The sequence below is a fragment of the Anguilla rostrata genome, chromosome 1 (genome assembly GCF_018555375.3).
Source record: "Anguilla rostrata isolate EN2019 chromosome 1, ASM1855537v3, whole genome shotgun sequence".
NCBI classification, from domain to species: domain Eukaryota; kingdom Metazoa; phylum Chordata; class Actinopteri; order Anguilliformes; family Anguillidae; genus Anguilla; species Anguilla rostrata.
Genome location: NC_057933.1, coordinates 8,375,830 through 8,398,144, shown reverse-complemented (window position 1 = coordinate 8,398,144; position 22,315 = coordinate 8,375,830). Strand labels below are relative to the sequence as shown.

The following is a 22,315-nucleotide window of genomic DNA, read 5'->3' as shown; positions in this document are numbered from 1 at the left end:
TACCATGACGTCCTGCCTGGAGAGCCGAAGCAGGACTAAAGGTCACCCCTTGTGACCCCCCCACCCCACCCCACCCCACATCCACAGTGCTCAACATTTTCGTCCAAACACAAACCAGGGAGAATGTGACACTGGTGCCAGGGACTGACTGCAGTCAGAGCAGCCTGTAGGCCCTCCCATGTAATCAGCAAATGAGCAAGAAGATTCACCTCAGGGCCCATAGTCACACCCATTGCAAAAGGCAGACTAAAAGCTGATGTTTGTCAAGGGCCAACATAAGTCACCCATCATATGAAAAGGGCACAAGATTGACACCTTATTATAGCTCTGTAAAGCAAGTATTGATTTTTTTCACACTTCAGAACACATGGGAAAATATATATATATTAAGGCTTCAAACCTGCAGGTTTATTTATAATATTCAAATGGGGGGGAAAAGAATTAAGAGCAGGTTTGAGCAAAAACTTTCTAAAAATGCAGTTCATTTGATTAAATTAGGGGATTTTTTTTTTTTTTTTTTTTTAATATATAATTTTTTTCTTTTCTTTAAAAAGTGTGCACTTGCAGCAGCATTCCACCCGTCACCGTTTACTGCATCGTCTTTTCGAAGTCGTGTTCTGAAATCACCATGGGTGCTCGTCTTCAAAAAGAGAGGGAAAACAATCTCGCCTTTCCTGACTCCACCCTCTCCCAAACTCAGGTTGGCTCAGGTTTCACAGACAGACAGGCCTATTAGTGTCTCTATGGTGACCGCATTGGGCGGGGCCAGCAGGTAAGGGTGAAGACCGCCTAGGCTGCCCAGCTACGGTGGGGGGGGGGGGGCACGCAAAAAAATGTCCACCCCTCCAGCTGTCTGCCCGCCCACCCCCCTCTCCCCTCTCCCCTCTCCCCCCCCGCTCTCTGGGAGGGGTACGGGGGGGGGGCGGGGGTTCAGTTTATCTGGACGGGCAGGTCCTCTCCGTACTTACGCAGGAACTTGGCGTGGTTGTGGTTGACCGACCAGAGCGGGTGCAGGTGGCGCGGGCGCATGGTGGACAGGAAGTGCTGCCGCCAGCGCCGCTCCAGCTCCATCAGGCCGCGCAGCCCCCGCTGGCCGTACACCTGCACCACCTTCAGCCCGTGCGGCACGTAGCTCTCGTTGAAGATCCTGGCGGACGGACACAGAGTGCACAAGCGAACCGGGGTCAGGCACACACCTGCAGCCAAACGGCAGGCTGCAGACATTTTAAAAATCAGGACCCTCCACCCTCACAGCTTCCCCCCTGCTCTGATCTCTCATAGCTCTGCAAGAATAACATTTTTTTAAGAGAATATAGTCAAGTATCTTTCCACCACCCCCCGCCACCCCCACCTTTTTTTGTTTTAATTAAATTTTTAATTAAGAGCAGACCAGCCACTCTCCTTTCATATGTTCTGCCTTTATTCAGACGGTGAAAGCTGACAGGATACAGGAAAAAGGATCACAGCAAAAGGGTCACAGTGGGAAACCAACCAACACCCAGGAGGGTGGGGGGGGGGTTAGGGTTAGGGTTAGGGTTAGGGCTAACAGAAATGACTACAGAAATGCATAATTAGCGGGAATTATCCGTACGACGCTTTTTATGTTATGTTACTGGGGAATGTGCGTTCCTCCCCTGCACCCCCTCATCCCTCCCCTGGTCCCTCCCCCTCACCTGGCCCCCCACCCCCTCACCCTCACCCACCACCCCTCCCTGCTCCCCGGGCCCCTCCCCCTCACCTGGTCTCAAGCCCGGCGGCCTTCTCCAGCATCTCAGCGGTGACCTCGCGCTCCTCCTCCTCCTCCTCCTCCTCCGCCTCCGCCTCCTCCTCCTCGCCCTCGCCGAAGAAGGTCCGCACCACGGCGCGCAGCTCCCGGCGGCGGGCGGCGGGCAGGCCGTCGCCGGCGGTGACCAGGGCGCGGGCGGCCGAGCGCACGCGGCGGCGGTCCGCGTCCTCCAGCGGGCGCACGCCCTCCTCGCAGCCCAGCGGCGCGGCGTGCTCGTCCGCCAGCCGCTGCTTCAGCTGCCCGTCGTGCCCGTTGGACGCCGCGTGGCACGCCGTGCACAGCAGCAGGATGTCGTGCGAGTTGTGGTCCTTCATCTCGGCCGGGAAGTGCCGGCGGTACTCGTGCGGAACGATGTTCTTCCTGCGGGAGGAGGAGGAGGAAGAGGAGGAGGAGGAGGAGGAGGAGGAGGGGTTAGAGCAGGGGTCCTCAGTCTTATCCAGAAAGGGCCGGTGTGGGTGCAGGCTTTTGTTCCAACCAAGCAGTAACTCACCTGCTTCTGCTAATCAACCACTAGAGTCTTTGCTGAGAACCTCAGTTAGCAGAAGCAGGTGTGTCACTGCTTGGCTGGAACAAAAGCCTGTACCCACACCAGCCCTTTCTGGATAAGATAGAGGATCCTCCTCTGTGCAACTCAGAGCAATATAGTCACCCCCCATCCCCCACTTTCATTTTTAGATGTAAAAGCACCTCATGGACCTGGCTTTGTAACTCACTCCCTCACACTCGTTTCAGCAGGCTGAAGATTCTCCACAAGGGGGAGCTATTGGCACACACGGCACTTTGCATCAATGACAGTGTGTCCTTGTTAAGAACACAAGCAGCCTCATTAGTATCCGGCCACCCAATCATTCACTGCCTCTGATGGATTACATCAGGGCTGTAGAGTCAACTATTGGGTAATTCCCTTATGCTGAATGTATAGCTTAATTAATGCCATTATGTTCAGCATAATAGTGGCTTTATCGACTTTTATTTTGAATATTTCAGACCCTCGCAAAAGTCCTTACTGTTGCTAGCTTCTCACTGCAGGTAACGTTACTTACAGGTCGAACTGAAAACAACCCAACTCCACGTCGCTTTTCATCCCCTTGGAGAACATCAGCTGACGACCACCGAGGAAAAGCAATTCCAAGGTTAACTCCAGCTCTTGAGCGAGCCCTGTAGGCCTGTCTTTTTGATTCGCCGTATCTGGGCGGTTTCACTAGCTAGGTAGCTAGCAGCAAACACTGCTGAAACCTGATCCCAAACCACACACACCTCTCCCGACACAGAAAAGGACGCCACACCCAGAAACATCCGGAACACATTTTAGAATAACAGATACAGGTAAAGGTGCGCAAATTCCACTAAAGTGCATAAGAGTCCAAAGACACAGTTCTCAAGGCTTTACATGGCAGCAGACAAACTACAAATACCTGCTGCAGATACTGCAGCTCTCCAGGACTGGAGTTTGACACTTCTGGCCTACAAATTTTTAAAAAATCCCTAGCCATCATCCCCCTGACAGCAAGGTGGGGGGCGTCAGGAGATCTGACCATCCAGGCTCCGACTCAAAAGGTGACTGTCACCATGACAACAATCACACAAGGTGATCACGATCACTAGCCACCCCCACAGCCCGCCCCCTCCCACGGTCAACAAACCTAATGTAAGAGTCCGTCTTGCCGCACACCACGCACAGGTTCTCTTTGGCGGTGAGGTAGTAGTCGTGCTGGGAGTCGGGCCGTCCAGACGGTTCGAACTTCAGCCTCACAATGAAAGGGTCCTCACTAAGGAGCTCTAGAGAAGGAGAGAAGGAACTCTCAGCACAATGAAGGCAGCCATTTTAACTCTGCTCATTTGTCCTTGGGCATGTAACAAACAGCAGGAGTTCAGCTCAGGAAGACACCAAATAATTCCAATTTTTAAAAAAAATTATTTTTAAATCTACAAAAAGTTATTCATATGAAAGTGTTTTGTCAGTTTGGTGGCTCATGGTCACTATCACTGGCCTGGAATGACCAGACATGCAGTATTCTTAGCAACAGAAAGAGCCTGAAACGGTGAAAAGGAGTAGCAGTGCTACCTCCAATGCCCTTATCCAGGTACCACTTGGCCTTCTTCTTATCACACGTGCAGAGGGGCTGGCCGTCCGGGGCATAGAGGAAGCAGTTGTCATAGAGCGGAGACTTCCTGGAAAGCACACAGACACAGACACAGACACAGACACACAGACACACAGACACACAGACACACAGACACACAGACACACAGACACACAGACACACAGACACACAGACGTGAGCACTGCTTCCCCAAATGTTCTGCAGTCCCTTTAATTCATATTAATAACCGTATAAATCTAACAGCAGCAGCAGAAGCAGCAGCTCCTCGGAGGCTCTCCCGGCTGGGCTGGCTCACCTGGCGGGGCTGACCCACCTGGGGCAGTCCCCCCTCCGAGCTGGCTCACCTGGCAACGCTAGCTCACCTGGCAGAGTACCCCACGCCAAGCTGGCTCACCTGGCAACGCTAGCTCACCTGGCAGAGTACCCCACGCCAAGCTGGCTCACCTGGCAACGCTAGCTCACCTGGCGGAGTACCCCGCGCCGAGGGGCTTGCGTCTGTTCTTCCGGGGGTCCGGCACCTGCTGGTCCCCAGAGCCCGAGCTCTCGGACGCCGTCTTCCTGCTACGGCGCCTCCTCTCCCCGTCCAGGCACCGCCCCCCCTCCCCGCCTTCCCCCAGGCCCCGCCCGCGGAACGGCACGTCCACCAGGCCCTGGCACTGAGAGGACAGCTGGGAAAACGCCGCCATGGAGTCAGGGGCGGGGCCAGGGGTGGGGCTAGGGCTAGAGGCGGAGCTAAGGCCCAAAAGGTGGAAGAAGATGGCCACGGACACTTGGGCGTCCCGGGCAGCGTAGGTCACCTGGGTTTGGGAGAGAGAGGGAGGGGGCAGGTGAAAGGCTGACCCTATTTCGATGGGGGGGGCAGGTGAAAGGCTGACCCTATTTCGATGGGGGGGGGGCAGGTGAAAGGCTGACCCTATTTCGATGGGGGGGGGGGGGCAGGTGAAAGGCTGACCCTATTTCGATGGGGGGGGGGGGGCAGGTGAAAGGCTGACCCTATTTCGATGGGGGGGGGGGCAGGTGAAAGGCTGACCCTATTTCGATGGGGGGGGGGGCAGGTGAAAGGCTGACCCTATTTCGATGGGGGGGGGCAGGTGAAAGGCTGACCCTATTCGATGGGGGGGGGGGCAGGTGAAAGGCTGACCCTATTTCGATGGGGGGGGGGGCAGGTGAAAGGCTGACCCTATTCGGGGGGGGGGGCAGGTGAAAGGCGACCCTATTCGTGGGGGGGGGGGCAGGTGAAAGGCTCGACCCTATTTCTGGGGGGGGGCACGTGAAAGGCTGACCCTATTTCGATGGGGGGGCACGTGAAAGGCTGACCCTATTTCGATGGGGGGGGCAGGTGAAAGGCTGACCCTATTCTAAGGGGGGCAGGTGAAAGGCTGACCCTATTTCGATGGGGGAGGGGGGGGGGTGAAAGGCTGACCCTACTTTGAGGGGGGAAAGGGGGGAGGTTTGGGGAGCACAGAGCAGCACGGCGGGGGGCACCACCTGCTCTGAAGTCAGCTGACCGGCCTCCCAGTTGCTGCAGCGCAGCTCCAGGGACTTGTCCAGCGGGATGTCCAGCAGATCCGCCGCCAAGGACTTCAGACTGAGCCCGTTATTCAGCACCGCCCGCCTGACCGGGGGGGAGGAGGGAGGGGGGGGGGGCGACAAATCAGCTTAACGACCGGTAAGAATATGACAGTTCAGCCATTTTAATGCCCTAAAATTTACATGAAAGCTTGAGCCGAGAACACCGAGGCGAGCTTCCGCCCAGACCAGCAGACTTATGCTTCTTAGAAATTTGGGGGAAGAGCCGGATGATATGCGAGAGACACAATGTGACAGGCTGGAGAGGAGCGGGGAAAGTATTAGCAGTGCCCAGCCGAAGGCAGTACCTCTGCCGGAGGGCCAGGTAGCGCAGGTCCACGGTGCACCCCAGCGCCAGGCCGTAGTCGCGGGCCAGGCGCTTCCCGTCCTCATAGCAGCCCACGCCCACCTTCAGCACGCGCGGGTCGCGCAGCACGCCCGTCAGCGTTTCGGGCAGGGGCCGCCCCCCGCCCCGGAACAGCGCCAGGCGCACCAGCGCGCACAGGCCCGTGTACGAGGCCACCTGGAGCAGGGACACCGAGCCGGCCTTCCCCTTCACCGAGACCTGGGGGGAGGGGAGGGAGAGGGGGGGAACGGAGAGGGGAGAGAGCCGGGGAGGGGGGAGAGAGACGGGACGGGGGGGAGAGAGCCGAGTCAGACCGTGGGACGTCTGCAGTGACGATTCTCCGAGTGACAGGAAAGCCTCTTACACACGGGGGCTTTACCCATTCGCAGTCCAGGCCCAGGACGGGGTAGACGGACAGCTCCCCCCGCAGGGACGGCCACAGCTGCTCCCACTCCTCCTCGGAGCTCACCACCGCCCGCTGCGCCGCCAGCAGCCGCTCCACGGAGGGCACCGGCAGGGGCAGGGGCGGGGGCGGGGGCGCGGCTCGTGGGGGCGTCGTCGGGGGCGACTGGGAGGTCGGCGGCTGGACGGCCTCGATCTCCGCTTCCGCCTCCACTGGTGCGCTGGGCTGGACTCCTCCCACTGGCCAGACTCCTCCCACAGGCTGGACTCCTCCCACAGGCCAGACTCCTCCCACAGGCTGGACTCCTCCCACAGGGCAGACTCCTCCCACAGGCTGGACTCCTCCCACAGGGCGGGGCTCGTCGTGGGCCTGGGGGAGCTTCCTCCGCCGGCTCCTCACGGCTCTCCATAGCAACAGGCCCCCCGCCATGGCGCCCAGAACGGTTGCCACGGCTGCAGTGACAGTGCCCTGTCTGGACATTTTGACATCAGATCGAGGGGGGCGGGGGGGGGGGGGCAAGGGGGTCAGCTCAAGCGACTCAGGTTACAGGAGTGGGAGGGGTAGCTGTGCCTGGAAGGAATCAACACCCACTGAAAGATGGGGGTAGGGCCTCCAAACACGACAGGGGGTGGACGGGTCCCCAAAGCGTACCCTGGACTTGTATTATGCACCAGCGGGCATTATGAACGAAGTATTTTTGTTTTTGTCTGGTACTGTACCACTCTTCAGCAGGATATAAATAGCAGGAATAAAACAAAGGATGCAGTTTTTTCCCCCTCAGTGAGGAAGTGGGGGGGAGGGGGGGCGGGGGAAAGGGGACCAAAAATAGGCCAATGATGTCACTTCTCTGCTTCCGAGCTGCCCAATCCGGATTGAGAAGCTGCCCTGGGAGACCAAAGCCCCCTCACAACACTTCTCCCATGCTGGACGACTGTACCACTCTACCTGTGGGTACAAGCAGTAAAACACCAATTACTCACAATCAATACCGTAACATTGATGGAGAGCTATTGGGTTTTGCCATGGATTCCAGAGTATGTACATCAGCTGCATAGGAGGTTCATTGAGACTTATGAGCTTCTGTGCCAATTCACATTCCACAGAGGAAATGGTATGCATATCAAATTTGCTAATAATCTTATTTCAGGTTGCTACATGGCCTTCTCAATTAATACATGTAATCCAATGGATGTCCTAAATATTAATAAAGCAATTAAATTTACTTAATTCGATTTGGACTGCATTCGTTATGGACTCCAAACACAAGATAAGAACACTCATGAAGTTCCACTTAAAACGAACACAGGTCGATTCCCTTCACTGGGCATGATTTGGTGATCAGTTTGGTCAATAAAACTGACACTTAGGACGCCTCGTCTTTTTTTAAGTATGAAAAGTGCTTAGGGACCTCGTGCAGTGCTTAGTTTAACGTGCGTTGTGGTCAATACCAGACGAGCAAACATGCCACCAGGCATCACTGCACCGTGGCATTGTATTCGCCATTGACGCCATTGCCATTGATTCGGAAGTCAAGCAGAATCTTTCATTTGAATTTACTTAATTAACCGTGCAATCAAACGGCCGTCTTCTTTAAAAACCTGAATAGTCTGAATAAACAACTGAATAAACAAAATTCACACCATGAAGTAACGAGCCGGCCAACATACTGCCACATTTTGTACGCCGGTTACTTTCCCCGTTAGTATGACATTAAACGTAAAGTCTTAAAGAACAACCCAACAACTTAACAGCTGTTCAGTGAGCTCGTCAGACAGAAGCAAATTATGTAGCTACCGTTCGGATTAAGGGCATCCACAGTGAATCAATGTTTGATTTCGTTCTCGGCGTGTTAGCAAGAAACCCGGCGGTCATTTACGGGGAATCAGTTGATTATTTGGTTACAAGAAGACCACTTAAATTACTGTTTACAACACGTCGTCGCAGCTAGCTAGATAGCTTCCTTACGGGACCAAAGCTTGCTAGCTCGCGTCGTACTAATGATTATTATTCAAACACATTGGAAACAACATTGCCTCGTGCTATGCCAGTTCCTTTCACGTCACGTTTTATGACCCGACTGGCCAGTGTCTTTTATAAATAAAGTCTTGTATGTAGCCAGCTGAAGTTATTTTGTTGCATTTTGCCACAAGACTAGCGTTTGCTATTGCTCATCAGGATAGATAGTTAGCTCGCTTGTTAGCTAGCTAGCTAGCTTGATACCCAGCTGCAAATGACGAAGGACATAGTTCTGCAGTCCACAAAAACCCTCTTTCTGACAAATACAACTTTGTGCAAATGGACAGAAGTCTACATGCAACTGCAAATTTCGTTTTTTTTCTTTCGCTAAATACGTACCTCTGTACCCCCGAGTCCACACGGATTCAAACATGCCCTGCAAAGCGCACGCTCTCGCTGAAGCGACAGCGCGCTGCTCTTCCGGCTCTTTTAAGCAATCAGTGCTCCCCATTCCGGACAGCGCCCCCCAGTTTACCGTGAAATTGGAGAACGGTCAAAACCTGCATGGTATCCTTCGTGTTTATGTTAGGCTACTCCTCTGCGTTCGAGTACGGAAAGAAGTTTTTTGAACATGCATGCAATTAAGCATGCGTTAATAGAACCACATTTTTTTTGTATTTCATATCTGGAAAGAGATTTCTAGCACGTGTGTGTTGTATGGTGCATACTGAGTTACCATGGCTCAGTTTGAGCAGTGATATATCCTGCAATATGAATTGAATTCCACGCGGAAAACCACTAATTTTCACGTTCGTTCCATAGTTGACCATGATTATTCAATTGCCGTCACATGACAGATGAACCTTTTTTTTCTTAATTTTTGAAAAACAATGACGAGTGAAATAAATTCCAGGCAACCTCAGAACCGTACACAAAACACAGATCTGAAAGAATTTATCAACATTCAAGAGCAAATGAAGGCATTTAATTATTTTGTAGTCAGAACATTAAACTTAAAAAGTCATTCTGGAAATACAGCAAAACATCTCTGTGCAACAATAGAGTTTTTTTTATTTTATTTCTTTTTGTGAAGATTTGTTACATCAGTCCTTTCGTGGGGGTTGAATTGCCAGATGAGCCCGGCTGGAGCAGTTTCCTTGACGCAAAGCGGTCGTGTCATCCTCTCCTGTCGACTCTCCTTTCACGGCAGGTGGTTAAAACGGAACCACTGGGGCTGATCACAGTAATGTCCGCTACACTTCCTTAAGCACAGTCCAAGCGTTATTACAAATATCTCCACAAGGATCAACCATCGAAGAACGCTGTGACGATAGAACTACAAAACGACAGCGACAGCTCGGTATCCTACCGGCATCATTTTTATTCAATCTTTTTGCTCCAATTTCATTTTTTTATTTTATTTTTTTAAGTAAAATAAACTGTGAAAAAAGAAACAATTCGATTCACAGGTTATGACACGGCGGGAGGGATGGGAGACTGCAAACAGTAAACCCGCTTACACTCGGCATCAGGCTCCAAACGCGCTCTGAACCCAACAGAACTGCCCCGTCTCCAGAGCCTACGCTCTCCATCAATGAACAAAACCGCTCCACTGCCAATGGCGCGGCCGGCCGACCGATGGGTCGCCACAGCGCATGTGCAAATCCGTCCGTAAAAGCAACTTTTCCGACAGAGAGGACAACAAATGCAGCACATGAAAAGAAATCACAGCCCCGGAGATGAAACTGCTGATAGTGTTTATATTCGCACAAAACTCGTGACAGAGTTTTTAAAAAAGAAAAAGTGAAACAAAGTTGCGCTTTGTGTAGTAGACAGGGATGGAAATATCAGTTTAATATGTACTTAAGCAATAGAAAAATCAGAGGAGGAGGAGGATGAGGAGGAGGAAGCTGCCCGGGTAACATGCCAGACTCCCACGAGAGCCCAGATGCTCCCCCTGCTGGGTCCACATGATTGTTGCTGCAATAAGAACTTATTTACATTAAAAACCCACATCCAATCACTGGATGCCAACAACAGAACAAAACAAACTTTATAAAGCAAAGAAACTGTCCCTTCACTCTGTCCCACCTTTACATACAATAGAAATCTATTAGAAATTAATCTCTGTGCGCGAGTACAGCGTGCGTGCACGCATGTACGTAATCATGCACACACGCACGTACTTATACGTGCACGCACGCATGCACGCCAGTATGTACATATGCATACACTCACGCATGCACTCATGCGTGCATGCATGCATGGACATATACATGCATGCATGTACATAAGCGTACATGCACGCAGGCATGTACGTAAGCATGCATGCACACACGTACGCAAGCATGCACATACGCATGTACGTAAGCACGCACACACGCATGTACGTAAGCACGTATGTACATATACATGCATGCATGCACGCACGTACATGCATACACGCACACATGTACATATACATGCATACATGCATGTATGTATGCATACATGCTGTGCAGGCAGGCAGGCATGCCCATGCATGCGTGTACACATATACACACTCATTTTCATAACCGCTAGCCTGCACCTTTGGCAAGATTATTTACATCTCTTCAATTAAATTCCACAGCTATTTAAAATATACTAAATGCATAAAAATAAAGATTTTGGCATTCTCATTCATTCTTCTTCTTCTTCTTCTCAATCTGAGGTTCGTGAAAATCTCTCATTTGGAAGCTCAGCTCTCTTCAGTGCTCAAGTCCATCTGACAAGCGGGCCAGAAGTTCACACCTCCACAAAAAAAGGAGGGGGGCGGGGGGGCAGGTTGTATGAGTAGCAAGCAGAACCAGGAGGGGGGGAATGGACATCGACCCCCCCACCCCCAACAGGCCTGCTACGTGTGCCTCCAGCGAAGGGTGGTAGATGGGGGGGGGGGGGGGGGGTAAAGCCAGCGCCGCTCTCCCACAGTCCCACGGGGTCGGCAGGCGGCCCCCGGGAGAATCTCCCCGCGGCGCTACGCGATCACAACGAAGCATTACACTGGGCACACGACGCGGGTGAACGGCTGGAGAGAAGCGACTCGCCCTCGCCCCCTGCTGCTCGGCGCTGGCGCTGCTCTGCACAGCCGGAGGGGTCTGTAATCTGCGTCACCTGACGGGCGTGGCCTCCAGTTTAGACCACATGGCCAGGAAAGAAGGGTGGGGGTGAGGGGTCGGGTGGATGGGGCGTGTGAGGGTGGGGTGGGATGGGGGGTTAGGATCCACAGAGGATGGGGAGGGGCGGTCCTTGCTTCTGTAACACCCCCGCCCCCCCAACACCCCCTCCCCGTGTGACTTCCTGCTGTTGGGAGTTCAGAGCTGGATCTCGAAGGTCTTGTGCAGCTCGGTGGAGAAGGGGTTTGTGGGGGAGGGGGTGGTGTGCTGGCGAGACCTGCCCTCCAGGGCGGCCCACTGCGCCTCGAAGGCGTCCACCTGGGGCTGGGGGGGCGGCAGGGGGGGCGCGGGGGAGGACGGGGGGGCAGGGCGGGCGGCGCCCAGCTCTCCGCCCCGTTGAAGGCTGCGCTGCCGTTGGCCGGCTGCGCGGGCTGGGGGGCGAAGGGGGCGGGGGGCTGGGGCGGCTTGCCGAAGGGGCCGCAGGCGGGGCGGGGGTCGTACTGGGGGAAGGGCACCTGCGGCGCGGGGTAGATTTGGGGCGGGGGAGGGGGCGGAGGTTGCGTGGCGGAGCCGAAGACGTTGGCCACCATCTGGGAGGGGGTGATGCCCACCACGGGCACGCTGGGCGGGGCGTAGGGCAGGCCGTTGGACATGGGGTAAGACGCTGGGGCCGGGGCCTGGTACGGGGGCTGGCGAGGGGGCAGCAGAGGGACGGCCGGGGGCATCTGGGGCAGGAAGGCTACAGGGGCCACAGGGGCCACAGGAGCCACAGGGATGGGGGCGGGGGCGGGGACGGGGACGGGGGCGGGGGCGGGGAAAGGCAGGGCAGCAGCGGGGGGTGCCCCCACGGTGGGGGGCGGCTGCTGCGCCCGTACGGATTTGGACACCTCCTCCAGCCAGCGGTCCGCCTCTGAAGGGGTGCGTCTGTGAGAGGGCGGGGCAACCTGGGCCACAGGGGCAGCAGGGGCAACTGGGGCAGTTGTGATGGGAATGGGAGGGGCAACAACTGCAGGGGCGGGGATGGTCCAGTCTCCTAGAAGATAACACAAACACATCAAAAATACCGAAATGCCAACAGGACGTTGGAATCACACGAAGCATACATTTAGATTACTAACAGACTAAACGCATTTTAGATCATGATCATTTGGTTGAACAAAAAAAGAAAACAATATACATTCATTAATGCTCACCATGCATAAAAAATGCACCATTAGTTTAACATTAATATTTTTAAAAAGATTTCAAGAAGTGCTTTGGCCACTCGCAGGCAGGGGGCGATGTGAGGTAAGTACGGCGGTGCGGATGGCCATTAACGAAAAGCCGTGCTAATGTTATTAGCGCTCTCTCTACCAATCAGAGAAGACCTGCCCCTTTTAGCCGCTTACCTGAGTGGGCGTGGCCGTGGGCGTGGCCGTGGGCGGGGGTTTTGGCCCAGGGGTTAGTGTCGCGGGCGGGCAGTGGGGGGGGCAGCGCTGGGGGGGCAGCGGCTGGCAGGTTAGCAGGAGGAGGGAAGGCAGGAGCCGAGCCGTTCACTACAGCAGCAGACGGGCCGGAGTTAGAGACAGCTGCTGTTAGGCATGCTCCAGGTTACACACACACGCGCACGCACGCACGCACGCACGCACGCACGCACGCACGCACGCACGCACGCACGCACGCACGCACGCACGCACGCACACACGCACACACACGCGCACACACGCACGCACACACACACACACACGCGCATAAGCACACACACACGTGCACAGGCACACACGCACACACGCACACGCGCACAGGCACACGCGCGCGCACACACACACGCTCGCATAAGCACACACACACGCGCACAGGCACACACGCGCGCACACACACGCGCGCATAAGGACACACACACACACACGCACAGGCACACACACACGCGCACGCGCACACGCACACAGACACACGCTCGCATAAGCACACACACACGCACAGGCACACGGGCACATGGGCACACACGCACGTATACGAGCACGCACACAAGCAGAAGCACATGCACACACTCAAACGTGTCAGGAAACAGTGCAGACTGACGCATTAAACACATGCGTTTGACATGGCGCATCTTTCAAAGCAAGCAGGTTCTGAAACATAAACTAATTCCCCACACACGCACGCACGCGCACACACACGCGCACACGTGCGGGGGGGGGGGGGCGTACCTGGCGCGGCGGGCGACTGCGGGGACGAGGCGGGTCTGGGCATGGGCGCGGAGGAGAAGGGGTCCTCAGGTGGAGCGCTGAACGCTGTGGTGATCTGAGTACACAGAGCACTGATGCTGTCCCCCTCTCCCTCCATCTCCACCTCCGCCACTGAGAGAGAGAGGGGGGGAGAGAGGTAAAGAGAGAGAGAGCAAAAGAGATAAGCAGACAGACAGAGGGAATTTGTGTCAATTTGTTTCATTGAGAGGGTGAAGGACAGTTCTTCACCTTGGCATACGCCCCATTTCTTCATAAACTAAATAAGCAAGAGATTATTACTATTATTTCAATTTCAGTGAAATTCTGCTGTCACTCCAAGATGCACGATAACCGAATGGACATTTTAAAAAGAAGGACATTGGAGTGACTGTGGGAGAAGAGAGGAGACAGATGAGCGAAAAACAAAATTAACAAAAAAACAGACCCGAGGAACCTCACACAAAGTCTCTGAGCTCCCGTTAGTGTCTAATGAATCACTTCAAGCCGTCTGTCAGAAACGGTCTGAGGGTCAGCACCTGAGCAGACGTGTGTGACGAAGCCCGTCCTGCTGTTTAGCATGGGTGGTGAGCAGCCTGCTTTGGATTCAGCCTGAGTACGAAGGCCCCAGGTTCTTTTTAAAAAAAAAATAAACACCTTTCTGACACGGACTCCCCGGTAAAACAGAGGCTTTTTAAATGTGTGTCTCCTTTCAGAGTAAGAGCCCTGGGACTCGGTCAGCGTCTGTGTCGTTTCCTTCCCAAAGAGACCCTTTCACATTTACAGCCCAGTGAGCACTGAGGACATGCGCTGGATCGTAATGAAGAGGCCTCTCCTGATTGGCTCTTCCGTACGTGAGGAACAGCTCTCCGTGCGAGTAAGGGCAGCGCCTGTGGCTCGTAGGCGGGACTCAGAGACTCCAGGATGCTCGTGATTCTCAGATGCGAAGCACCGCATGGACCGAGCTTGTGACCAACTCACTAACTCACTCAACAACTCACATTACACTCACTCACTCACTAACATACACACACTCACTAACTCACTCACTCACATTACACTCACTGAGTCACTAACATACACACACTCACTAACTCACTCAATAACTCACATTACACTCACTGAGTCACTAACATACACACACTCACTAACTCACTCAATAACTCACATTACACTCACTGAGTCACTAACATACACACACTCACTAACTCACTCACTAACTCACATTACACTCACTCACTCACTGACATACACACACTCACTAACTCACTCAATAACTCACATTACACTCACTGAGTCACTAACATACACACACTCACTAACTCACTCAATAACTCACATTGCACTCACTGACTTACACACACTCACTCAATAACTCGCATTACACTCACTCACTCACTGACATACACACACTCACTAACTCACTCAATAACTCACATCACACTCACTGACATACACACACTCACTAACTCACTCAATAACTCACATCACACTCACTGACTCACTGACATACACACACTCACTAACTCACTCAATAACTCACATTACACTCACTCACCCACTCACTCTCTGACACACATCACACTCACATCACACCCACATCACGTACATTTAGCAGGCTGAAGATTCTCCAGCAGGGGGAGCTATCAGCACTGGAGTAGCTGAAATTCCTGGTAAGAGTGGTGCTTCGTATCATTGGCTCTGCATGTCCCTGTCACAGGGAAGCCCTGCGCGGCAGAACAGCGGTGGCGGCAGCGATGACGGGGTGGGGGGGGGGCTCACCTGCGTTCCTGATGGGAAGTCGGTCTTGCGGGGGGGGGGGGGGGGGGGGGTTTGGGCTTACCTGCGTTCTTGATGGGGAAGTCGGTCTTGCGGGGGGGGGGGGGGGGGCTCACCTGCGTTCCTGATGGGGAAGTCGGTCTTGCGCTGCATGGTGGACGGCAGCTCGTTCATGCGCAGCGACATCTGCCGCTTGAAGGGCGAGGTCTTCTGGCTGAGCGCCGGAAAGCCCCGGAAGGAGCTCTGCCGCGCCAGGGCCTCCACCGTGGCGTGGCGCCGCGGGATGGCGTGCGGGTTGGAGTCCTGCGAGGGCGGGCCCAGCGGCGGGGAGCCGGAGGGGGAGGAGGAGGAGGCGGAGGCGGAGGCGGAGGCGGGGCCCGGGGGGAGCGCGGACGCGGGATTGGCCGGGGCCGGCGCCAGGTTCACGGGGGCCGACGCGGCGGCCTTGGCCTCCGTCTCCGCTGATGGAGGAAATGACATCATCGCGTCAGACTCACACACCGCGGGCAGGACGTCATGGCTTCACTGATTCTACTCGTTACATTTGGACCTGACGTTACAGGCATGTAGCAGACGCTCTTATCCAGAGAGACTTACATTGTATCCAATACACAATTACAGCTGGATATATACTGGAGCAATGCAGGATAAGTGCCCTGCTCAAGGGTACAACGGCACAGTGTCCTACCGGGGAATCGAACCTGCGACCTTTAGGTTACAAGCCCAACTCCTTAGCCATTATACTACACTACTCCACATTAACCAGACCCCCCAACCGGGAGTAATGTGTTCATCACTGAAACCCCGCAGGTCAGCAGGCGCTCTCCCTAACACACAACGCCATGGCCTCTGATTCTGTACACGCCACAGCCCCCCCCCCCGGTCAGGCCTGTGCAGGGCTACGATTAACACTGACGGAGACTCCGTCAACACTGGTCCTCAACTCCGACCAACAATTAATAAGCACGAATACAGGCCACTGAGCTGGAAAAGGAGCTGAATGTGTCTCATTAGCCAATCAGCGGCTCTGTGCAGATCTGAGACCGGACTGAGGGGCCCATTCGCACACAGAGCAGTGCCTTCGGATGAGCTTTCCAACAGCCAGAGAGCAGCGTCTCGTTTCCGGAGCCAAAATGGCGGCCGGGGCGCTCGCTCAGCCCACACCCACCTTTCTTGGCCTCCTGGATCTGGCGCATGACCTCCTCGCGCTCGGCCTGCTCGGTCGCCGTGGTGACGCGGAAGGAGCCCTCGCGGGTGAAGGTGGTGCGGTTGGCGTCGAAGGTGGCGGTGACGCCGCACTCCTTCTCCCGCTTCTGCTTCCTCTCCAGGCAGGCGGCGAAGGCGCAGCCCACAGCATGGCTCAGCCGCTCCCCCTGAGAGAGCAGCAGAGAGGGGCCCGTCAGAGCGCGGACAGACCCGGAGCTGGAGTGTGTGTGTGTGTGTGTGTGTGAGTGTGTGTGTGTGTGTGTGTGTGTGTGTGTGTGTGTGTGTGTGTGCATGTGCGTGTGTGTGTGAGTGTGTGATTTAGTGTGTGAGAGTGTGAGTGAGTGTGTGAGAGTGTTTATGTGAGAGTGTGTGTGTGTGTGTGTGTGTGTGCATGTGCGCATGTGTGATCATGTGCGTGTGTGAGTGTGTGCGCTTTTTTGGCTCCGTTCTATAATGCCAGAACAGTGAAGCCATGCTCCACAGTGATAGCACGGAGCCCAGAGTGTGGGGAGGAGCTCAGGCTCGTGTGGGCGTGGCCAGGGCCGGAGGGGCGGAGCCTCACGGAGTCCTTGATGGCCATGAAGCAGTGGCAGATCCAGCGGCGGGTGGTCCCATCTCGGCAGATGTAGGAGAAGGCCCTCTCAAAGTTCCGGTCAGGGGCGCAGAACGACACCTTCTCTATGGTCTGGTCCAGGAGCAGATCCTAGGGCACGGGAAGAGCAAAGGGAGGCCAGAATAATTAGTGCCCCAAGGCCAAGTATTAAACATGGTGGGTAACTAGGTGTAAAAACAAATCAAATAAAATTTTATTCATGTAGTGCTCTTTACAGAAAATTGTCACAAAGACAAAGGCTTTAAAGAATAGCAGAAAAAGAGCAAAAACCAGGCCTGAACCCCCAAAATAGCAAGCACATAAAAGCGAGTCACATAATTACTAGTAATACCAACAACAACACCAAATTAAATCATCTGTTCCCACACCCCTGCACTCTCCACAGGCCCTCATTCTCGCAGGTTTGGAGGATCATTAATTAATCAAAAGGACAAAGCGAAGTGACACATTTTTATTAAGTGATTAAAAAGCAGAAGATCCACCCGCAGAGGAATCCAGCGTGTCATCCACATGGGCGCAATGTCCTAATGTCTCCACCAGGTGGCAGCACACTCCACTCAGCACGGCGGGATTCCGATTTTAAACCCGCTTCTGTTTCTGAGAGCCGTCGGCGGTGGCGGCTCGCTGTCCTTACCTTCGTTTTGTCGTCTACGACTCTGAGGCCGTCCGCAGACACCCACAGTACAGCCTTCACCGCCTTCTTCCCCGCCTACGAGAAACAGGACAGGAGACAAAGACCAGGAGGTCACCAGCGTGTGAGAACGCAGGCAAAGCGCTCCACTGTCCCCTGGGAGGAGCACGCGCACGCACACACACACACACACACACACACACACGCGCTCGGGAAGGTAATCTAGAAACGGCAACAAAAAAAAACAAAAAACTGTGAAATGAAAGGTTTTGAGAGTGCAGGAAAAAGGTGTGCACAGGTGGAATGTTGAGTGAAGAGCACCCAGGTGAAGAGGAGGAGGAGGAGGAGGAGGAGGAGGAGGAAGGCAGACACTGCAACACAGCAAAACGGCAACAGCCCTCTGATTCACACCACACCACCACACACAGAGAGGAGACGCCTCACTCATTCATACCACACACAGAGGAGACGCCTCACTCATTCACACCACACTCCGCTGCTGCTTCTTCTCAGGCTGGGTGTGTTCAGGGGAGAGAAGGGGGGGGGGGGTGGCAAGAGGCCCCCCCACACACACACACACACACCCTCACTCACATACTCTCACACACACACACACACACTCACATACTCACATACTCTCTCACACACACAAATCTTAACCCAAACTACTGTAGGAGTGCCCACAGTGCCCTCCAGTTCTCACGTACACACACACACGCACACGCACACGCACACGCACACACGACACACAAAGCACAACTTACTTTTTTAAAGAAGCCCTTGAAGGATTTCCTGTCCTGGAGTGAAGAGTGATAAAGGGAGGAGGAGGGGAACAAGGCAGGAGAATGTTACTGATGGAGGCTAGAGGCTGTGGTGATCGTGAGTGTGTGCGTGTGTGCGTGCGTGTGTGTGGGTGTGTGTGTACATGTGCGGTGCGCCTGTGTGTGTGTGTGAGGGTGTGTGTGTGTGAGGGTGTGGGGGGGGAGTGGGGGGGCTGGGGGAGGTCTGGGGCGACTGCTTCGGTTAGGAATGGATGAATGACAGGAGAGAGAGAGAGCGAGGGAGAGCGAGAGAGAGAGAGAGAGAGAGAGTGCAGGGGAGTACACACAGTCCCAGAGTGAAGGTGTGGTCTTCCTGCCAGTATTATTTTAGTGGAGGTTGTCAGTGTTTCCCCTAGCATTCTCCAGAGATGACGCACCTCCACTGCTCACAAAAGCGTCAGCGCTCCTCGATGAGGGAGACTCGCTTCTCACTCTGACCGTTCGCCGCCTCCCGTCTTCTACGAGCGCCGCCTTCCCAGCCCTTCCTTTGGGGAGGTACCGGGCGCCGGCCCGCCCCGCTCATAACGTGCCTCACATTAATATGCCCGAACGTCAGCCCTGCACAAGCTGCCAGCCTACTCACGGGTCTAAAGATAAAATAATCTTCTGCACACCTACGCCTTACATAAGGCTGGCGAAACGCTCCTCGGGAAACCAAACTGCGCACTTTCCAAAGGAGTCCGTGCGTTCATCCGACAAAATGTCTTCTGCTGTTATAAGTTACACTGTACAGCTTCTGCGAGTCCACGGGCATCGTAGGAGATTATATATATATATATATAATGTAGGAGATGGGACGGTGTCGTTTTGGGAGGACGAGCGGCAGGTTTCATTGGTAACGAGACGAGCAGAGAGAGAGAGAGAGAGCAAACAGGGACTGCGGTGAAACGGAAAACAAACCGAATCAGCAGAGCCCTGGCTCAGATGAGACCAATATCTCCACCTCCTGAGATCTTCAGTCAATCAAACGCTACATCTAAACACCACCTTCTCCTCCAACTACTTCCTTCTCTGCTGATCAGACTGCTACGTACCAGCTCTGCAGTACATGGGTTCCACAGAAAAGAATAGGGGAAACACTGATCATCGTGATTGTTATGATTATTGTTATTATTGATGTGCTATACCAGGATTAGTACACCAGTATTGAGCCAGAAGCGTCAATCAAAGTATTCCAGTGAAAAACGAAATTACGCCTTCCGAGGCTCCTGATTGGCCAACATCCTGTCCGTCAGAGCTGACTGCGTCACACCTCTGAGGGAGTTGGCCCATGGGTCAGAGGCCCCACCCCTCAGAGGCGTGGCCACAACAGGCAAAAAAAAAAGAAAAAATTAAAATAAAATAATAATAAAATAAATGGCACAGCACAAGGAGTCCACCCCCTGTGACGTCATCAGCAAACGGTATGGGCAAAGGAAAAGAAGGGTGAAGATGATAAAACTTTAAAATCATCAAAACCTGCCCCAAGCTGATTGGATCAGAGCAAATCACCACTCAAATCTGGTTTTCAGTTTCACATCATGCTTTTCCTGTTGTTTACTGCACGCTGGTTTCAGCACACACACACACACACATGAGTTAGACTGAGCCGAGAGTGTTTACAAACATCAGCCCAGCTCAGTCCCACATTCAAATCTCACTGACTGGGTCAAAGGTCGAGTTCACAGCAGAGAACCAAAATTAGGTACCCCCATCCCCCCATCCCCCCACCTCCCAAAACCAGTTCATCCTGTCATCATCTCCCCCGTCTCTTACATCCCTCTTTCTTTTCTTCTGCTTCTCAGTCTCACTCCATCCCTTCAGTAAGGTTAATGATAAATGACTGTGTGAAACTTTGCTATGGTGGAGCATTAATACATAAATGAAAAGCTGATTAAATGATTAAGTACACACACAATGCGTCGGTGTTAGTGTGAACGCCAAACATGCCCGTGTGTCACACGCTCGTTAGTTAAAGGACAGATTTGTTAAATAATTAACCAGAGAAAGGCGGGGAGGGGCGGGGGGGAGGGGGGGGCGGGGAGGAGGGGCACACAGGAGGGGTTTTATTGGCGATTTAACCATAACCTGCTTAAAAAAAAAACAAAAAACAAAAAAGAACGAGACAAAACATAATGCAGTCACAACAATCAACACAAACATTTTCAACGTGGCACAAGGAGACATGGGTAATGGAGACACAGGCATACAGAGGTGAGCCCTGCCGCCATGGCGACCACTCCTCCAGAGGGACACGGCGTCCCCCTCTACCTGCGTGTCGTCCTCTACCTGCATGCCCTCCCTCCCTCCCTCCTTCCCTCACACCATCCTAGTGACTGAAAAATACAACTCTTCTGTAGGAAAGAGGACAACAGGAAAAACAATAACACAACGCACAAGCTCGTCGGTGGGGGGGTTGCCCTACACCCCTGTGATTTGGTGGCCGGGGTTCGGGGGGTAGGGGGGTGGGGGTGGTTTCAGCCGCAGGAACACCAGGCTGCTGGGCCCGGGTAGGAGAGAGACACTCGATCGCCCCGCTCCTCCACTCAGAGTGTCATGGGTCACTGTGCACTGCAAAAACACCCCCCCCCCCCCCCCTTCCCCCACTCACCCCCCCAGCTCCCCAAACACACACGTGGGGCCAGCAGGGCAGAGAACAGCACCGCATTCATTGTGCTGCTGGCTGCAGTCCACAAACAACCTCTCTCTCGCTCCCCCCCCACACACACACACACGCACGCACACGCACGCACGTATGCAGGAGCAGAGGCCCTCTGCCACCCTTCCTCCCTCTCTCTCTCTCTCTTGCTCGCTCGCTCTCCCTCCCCACTCCACTGTACTGGTGACATAAGACCAGAGGCATTCCAGGGACTGTAGGCTGTAGTGACCGCTCCAATATGGGCCTCAGAGCCAGTTCACACAGCAGCGACTGCCGGCTGCTATAGCGACCGCTCCAATATGAGCCATACGGCCGGTCCAATCAGCAGTGACTGCTGGCTGCTATAGCGACCGCTCCAATAAGGCCCATGCGGCTCATCCAATCAGCAGTGACTGCCGGCTGCTATAGCGACCACTCCAATAAGGCCCATGCGGCTCATCCAATCAGCAGTGACTGCCGGCTGCTATAGCGACCGCTCCAATAAGGCCCATGCGGCTCATCCAATCAGCAGTGACTGCTGGCTGCTATAGCGACCGCTCCAACAAGGGCCGTGTGGCTCATCCAATCAGCAGTGACTGCCGGCTGCTATAGCGACCGCTCCAATAAGGGCCGTGCGGCTCATCCAATCAGCAGTGACTGCTGGCTGCTATAGCGACCGCTCCAACAAGGGCCGTGCGGCCCGTCCAATCAGCAGTGACTGCCGGCTGCTATAGCGACCGCTCCAATAAGGCCCATGCAGCTCATCCAATCAGCAGCGACTGCCGGCTGCTATAGCGACTGCTCCAATATGAGCCATACGGCCCGTCCAATCAGCCGTGACTGCTGGATGCTATGGCGACCGCTCCAATATGAGCCATACGGCCCGTCCAATCAGCAGTGACTGTTGGGTGCTATGGCGACCGCTCCAATATGAGCCATACGGCCGTCCAATCAGCAGTGACTGTTGGGTGCTATGGCGACCGCTCCAATATGAGCCATACGGCCCGTCCAATCAGCAGTGACTGTTGGGTGCTATGGCGACCGCTCCAATATGAGCCATACGGCCCGTCCAATCAGCAGTGACTGTTGGGTGCTATGGCGACCGCTCCAATATGAGCCATACGGCCCGTCCAATCAGCAGTGAC

At 54.3% G+C, this 22,315-nt stretch overlaps 2 protein-coding genes across 4 annotated transcripts in view; both read right to left on the bottom strand.

The window, feature by feature from the left end:
- Nucleotides 1-502: 502 nt before the first annotated feature.
- exd2 (exonuclease 3'-5' domain containing 2) lies at nucleotides 503-8,824 on the bottom strand. Of its 3 annotated transcripts, XM_064313803.1 has the most exons (10): nucleotides 8,565-8,815; nucleotides 6,524-7,154; nucleotides 6,171-6,487; nucleotides 5,769-6,025; nucleotides 5,380-5,506; nucleotides 4,354-4,688; nucleotides 3,852-3,958; nucleotides 3,430-3,565; nucleotides 1,739-2,146; nucleotides 503-1,147 (listed from the first exon to the last, which is right to left on the bottom strand). In XM_064313803.1, the coding sequence occupies exons 2-10, from the start codon at nucleotides 6,687-6,689 to the stop codon at nucleotides 931-933; spliced, it is 2,070 nt and encodes a 689-aa protein (XP_064169873.1). In that variant the 5' UTR covers nucleotides 6,690-7,154; nucleotides 8,565-8,815; the 3' UTR covers nucleotides 503-930. The 3 variants fall into 3 exon arrangements, with proteins under 3 accessions (XP_064169873.1, XP_064169802.1, XP_064169732.1); XM_064313732.1 differs by having other exon boundaries at nucleotides 6,186-7,154; nucleotides 8,565-8,824; XM_064313662.1 differs by having other exon boundaries at nucleotides 6,171-7,154; nucleotides 8,565-8,813.
- A 2,525-nt stretch (nucleotides 8,825-11,349) lies between these two features.
- Nucleotides 11,350-22,315, bottom strand: part of numb (NUMB endocytic adaptor protein) — a 41,943-nt gene continuing 30,977 nt past the window's right edge. Inside the window, 9 exon segments of the mRNA XM_064313540.1 lie at nucleotides 11,350-11,664; nucleotides 11,667-12,332; nucleotides 12,688-12,834; nucleotides 13,489-13,638; nucleotides 15,399-15,743; nucleotides 16,451-16,655; nucleotides 17,051-17,191; nucleotides 17,736-17,810; nucleotides 18,497-18,529. Of these exon segments, the coding sequence (XP_064169610.1) occupies nucleotides 11,498-11,664; nucleotides 11,667-12,332; nucleotides 12,688-12,834; nucleotides 13,489-13,638; nucleotides 15,399-15,743; nucleotides 16,451-16,655; nucleotides 17,051-17,191; nucleotides 17,736-17,810; nucleotides 18,497-18,529 (1,929 nt within the window). The 3' untranslated portion in view covers nucleotides 11,350-11,497.